At 29.1% G+C, this 4,504-nt stretch overlaps 1 protein-coding gene across 1 annotated transcript; it reads right to left on the bottom strand.

Annotated features, from left to right (window-relative positions):
* Nucleotides 1-1,145: 1,145 nt before the first annotated feature.
* LOC130965634 (uncharacterized) lies at nt 1,146-1,941 on the bottom strand. The gene is made up of 2 exons (XM_057890398.1): nt 1,539-1,941; nt 1,146-1,414 (listed from the first exon to the last, which is right to left on the bottom strand). The coding sequence occupies exons 1-2, from the start codon at nt 1,939-1,941 to the stop codon at nt 1,146-1,148; spliced, it is 672 nt and encodes a 223-aa protein (XP_057746381.1).
* Nucleotides 1,942-4,504: the final 2,563 nt, after the last annotated feature.

The raw sequence follows: 4,504 nt of genomic DNA, 5'->3' as shown, positions 1-4,504 counted from the left end.
AATTACAACTACGTTAACAATTCCTAAAATACTTTATCTATTGTCTTGCTTGTAATTCAGCAAGAAAGAAAATAAAAGGAAAAAAAAGTCACATCCATAGTTTCTTTAAAAACAGTGTTGGTCCTGTATTCTCTTTTATTCTCTTCATTCTTTCCTAATATGAGCAACACAATTTCTCTTCTCTACTACTTTTATTATTCGTTTTCTATTTTTTTACCTTTTTTATTTTGGGTAGTTTAAAATTTAAAATTTTATATTTTGTACTATTTATTTCACTATGATTTTGAAAAATAGAAACAATGGAAAAACAAAAAAAAAAAGAAGAAAGAGAAAGAAGTTGAGGCTTAATAAAGACAAATTTTAAAGAGAGTAATTAGACGTGGTTTAATGTATTACTAGTGTATGAACCCGTGCTCAGTACGGAAAAATTTATAAAAGTGAAAAAAATTTATATGTTTAGATATTTAAATAAAAACACAAAATAATTATTATGTTAAGAAATTTATACAATTATTATTAAAATCAAAGTTTAATCTAAAAATAGTGAGTAATAATTATTTTACACTTTTTTTAAGTAAAATAATTATACAATATACATTGATACAGAATTTAAAATAAAATTAAAATATTTATATTAGAATCCTATTATTTCAAAGATTTTTCTATAAACAACATTGATGGTTGAATTTGCAAACATTCCTACGTGATTCATAAGTAAAACTTTTAAACCTCTCTTACTTAACTCTTGAAAGTGCCACATATAGTTGGGCATGTGTAAAAACTGGTTTGGACAAGTACAATCCAACATGAGATAAAGTTTGTTCCTGAGACTTATTAATTATCATGGCAAACGATACTATTATGAGAAACTGTCTTCGTTGGAATCTAACTGGGATGGTTTTATTTGTTGGTACCATATTCATTCTTGGAATCAAAGTAATATGACCAACATTGTTACCCGTTAAAATTTCACATTCTATGACATGATTTCCAGGTTTCCTAACTTGTAGCCTTGTACTATTACAAAGACCACTTGATTGGTCAATTTCTCAGTAACATCACCGGCATACCAATCTTGAGTATTAATTTATGTGGAGTCAAATCAGAGCAATTTATACTATTCAGTAATTCAAGACCATAGAGATCTAGTTGACTCTCCATATTTTCTTCATCCATACAAATCGAATCCGAACTAAGATATAATTTTTTTCTCTAGGAATGATAGCCATCAGATGGTTGTTAACATCTTCAACGATGTCCAGCATGGGAGCCAATATAGTTCTTGCTTTGAAAAAACCCTTTGAGGACATGTTATCCAAAATATTTGGATAAGAAAAATGAACCAACTTATCAAATGCTTGGTCCGAAGAAGGAATAACAATATCTCCTGGAAGACATATCTCAGATTCACCATCTATATTGTCACATATTAGACCATCATAAACTTTCAATAAGCACTCACCAAATTGCTCTGTCTCATCTTGATCTGAAATAGTCGTTCCTACATAGAATCTCATATTTTTTGTTAGTTTGAGCACCTGACAAAACTTTCAAAGGTAAGATTAATTTGTCCCGATCCTCGTGAAATAATAGAAAGAATTTGTTTAAGTCTTCACCTAGTACAACCACTTTTCCTCCAAAGGGAAAATCTTTGTTATATGTTGGAGAAAACCTCATGATATCACCTAAGCTTTTATCAAGCGCTTTATAGCAGTACCTAATAATCATTGGAGTCTCATCCCAAATTATAAGTTTGGCTTTCAACAGCAGCATTACTTGAGGAGAACCAGGTTTGATGTTACATACAAAATCTTTAGTTATATTCAGCGGTATTTTGAACCTTGAGTGTGCCATTCTTCCATTGGGAAGAAGTAAAGATGCAATACCACTTGAAGCAATATTTAACACAATATCACCCCTTGAGCGAATCTCAGCAGACATAAGGTTCTAGAGAAATGTTTTTTCAGTACCCCCAAGACCATACACAAAGAAAAAACTCCTTCATCATAATACACAGTTGTAACAATTTCATCATAATATTTCTGCTTAAGTGTTGCGATGGCTAACATGTCTGAGGTATTTTTCTTTAAATCATCCCTGTTAAAGTTTAGCTCTTCCTTGATAACCCTTTTGGTTAACAAAGAACTATCAACTTCAGTTGCTAAAGGCATACGAGGATAGTCTTTCAAGGTTTTACTATAGGAATGTAAGATCTTGTCTATATCCATTAAGCACAACTAATTAATCTCATCATCTGACATGGTTAACTCTGCATATTATACGATACTGTAAAAATTCAACCAAACTAAAAATGATCAATAATAAAGAACTTTTATAATTGCAATTATAAGAACTTACCCCTCATATTCATCACAGTTCTCTATCGATACAAAATATCATTTGAGAGTTCATGCCAACATCTATCCCAGACATATTCTGGTCTTGAGATATTGTTGGATGTTAATAGAATGACAAATAACCTTCTAATATATGATCCTGAGACTCACGAGCATGCTTCCTTAATTGCATCCATGAATTCTCTGTCATCTTGCAAGAGTCCAAGGACGAAGTATGCATCTCTATACGTAGCATAAATTGTTCCTCCTACTATTCTTATATCTCAAAAATTTATACATCCTCTTTGAGTATTCAAGAAAAGTCGTTGGTAATATTCTTCGGTATTTGCTGCAAAAAACTTGGTTAAAATCCCACTTTTAAATTGCTAAATGGATTAGGCTATGCGATTTCAATTATTATGTAGCTACACATCCGTATAAGATTAATTTTTCTAAAAAATATAGAACAATTCTAAAATTGTATAATCTACAAATTATAACTGCTGAAAGTTATTTGAACATTTATTTTCTAGTGTAGATAAATCGAATAAAATGGACGTGTGATACATGCTGTTAAGATTTTAAATTTAAATCATCAAATAAATAAGATCAAAATTGAATATAAACTCGTCATTACCTGCAGATACATGAGTCAACCTTCCAATTATGAAGCATTACTTTCGAGAAAACCACTTTAAAGCATCGTCATTCCAAACAAACTTGGTTAGAAACTCAGCATAAGTCAGACTTCGAGCATAGAGATATGACATGTTCGCCGCCATCCATCTCAAAAACATGGACTTGAGATATTGCTCTTTCGACGATATCATTCACATTAGAAGTTTCACTATAGAAAAATGCTACTTGTACAATAAAATTCAGCCTTTATTCAACCTTTAATATTATTTAATTATTTTTTTATTAAAACATATTCCTATTTTTTAGGATACATATTTATAGTTAAGATAAATTTAAATTTTAAAAATTAAAATTTCTCTAACTTCCTACCCACTTTATAGTTAGTTATTATTTTCTTCTTTCTTCTTTTCTGCTACAATATTCCAATTTGTATCTGCAGAAAAAAAAAATCAGAGTCAGTGTATTTAGAAAAAAATTAATCCCTTACTTGTTGTACTTTTGATAAAATGCAGGATATGTTTTACGACTTTCTAGTAATAAATGGTCGAATATAATTATATACACAAACTAAAATATTTTCAATTATAGTTTTTTTTAATTGTAACACATCTAAAATTATTAAGTTATACAAAAAATATTTTTGAAACACATCCAAAATCATAAATCTAAAATTTAAATTTAAACATTAAAAAATAATTGTAACACATCTAAAATTATGAAGTTATACAGAAAATATTTTTAAAACACATCCAAAATCATAAATCTAAAATTTAAATTTAAACATTAAAAAATAATTGTAACACATATAAAATTATGAAGTTACACAAAAAATATTTTTGAAACACTTCAAAAATATAGAAATCACACATGCAAAAATAATTTAACATTGCAATATATATGAAAATCTCTTCAGGCCATTTTATTCGATTTTCGATTTCAAATAAAAAATAAAAAATTTATACTGAATAATAAAAAAAGCAATCGTGTCATAGACCCATCCAAACCTTAGGTAAGTTTTCGGCATGGACAAACCGCAATGTTGATGCAGATCAACGGTGATCGAGAAGGAGGAAGGCGACGACGAAGATGAGTGTTGACAAAGGGGAATGCGGCATTGTGACTGAGCGCCGAGAAGGAGGAAGGCAACGTCGAAGATGAGCGCGGAAGAAGAAGGTGGTGCGGAAGAACGGCGGCGGAGGATGACTTTTCTGGATTTTCGTCTTTCGATGTGCGGCTGGGGATTTTTGATGTGGGGCAAACGTGACTTCTCTGCTTTTTTGAATGTTTTGTACGGATTTAGTTAATAATTAGATAGTTTAAGATTTATTTAAGAATTTTAAAATCAAAATTTTTAATTTTGAATAATTTAATTTTTAGATATGTATTAAATTTGGAATAGAAATTTAAAATTTAAATTTTAAATTTTAGTTTTATTTAGTTTGTATTTTGAATGTGTATTTAATTTTAAAAAGACACTAAATTTATTCATAATTTTTAGATGTATTTGTTTTAATTTTTTTAAATTATTG

The sequence above is a fragment of the Arachis stenosperma genome, chromosome 3 (genome assembly GCF_014773155.1).
Source record: "Arachis stenosperma cultivar V10309 chromosome 3, arast.V10309.gnm1.PFL2, whole genome shotgun sequence".
Classification (NCBI taxonomy): Eukaryota; Viridiplantae; Streptophyta; class Magnoliopsida; order Fabales; family Fabaceae; genus Arachis; species Arachis stenosperma.
This window is presented reverse-complemented; position numbering and strand designations above follow the sequence as displayed.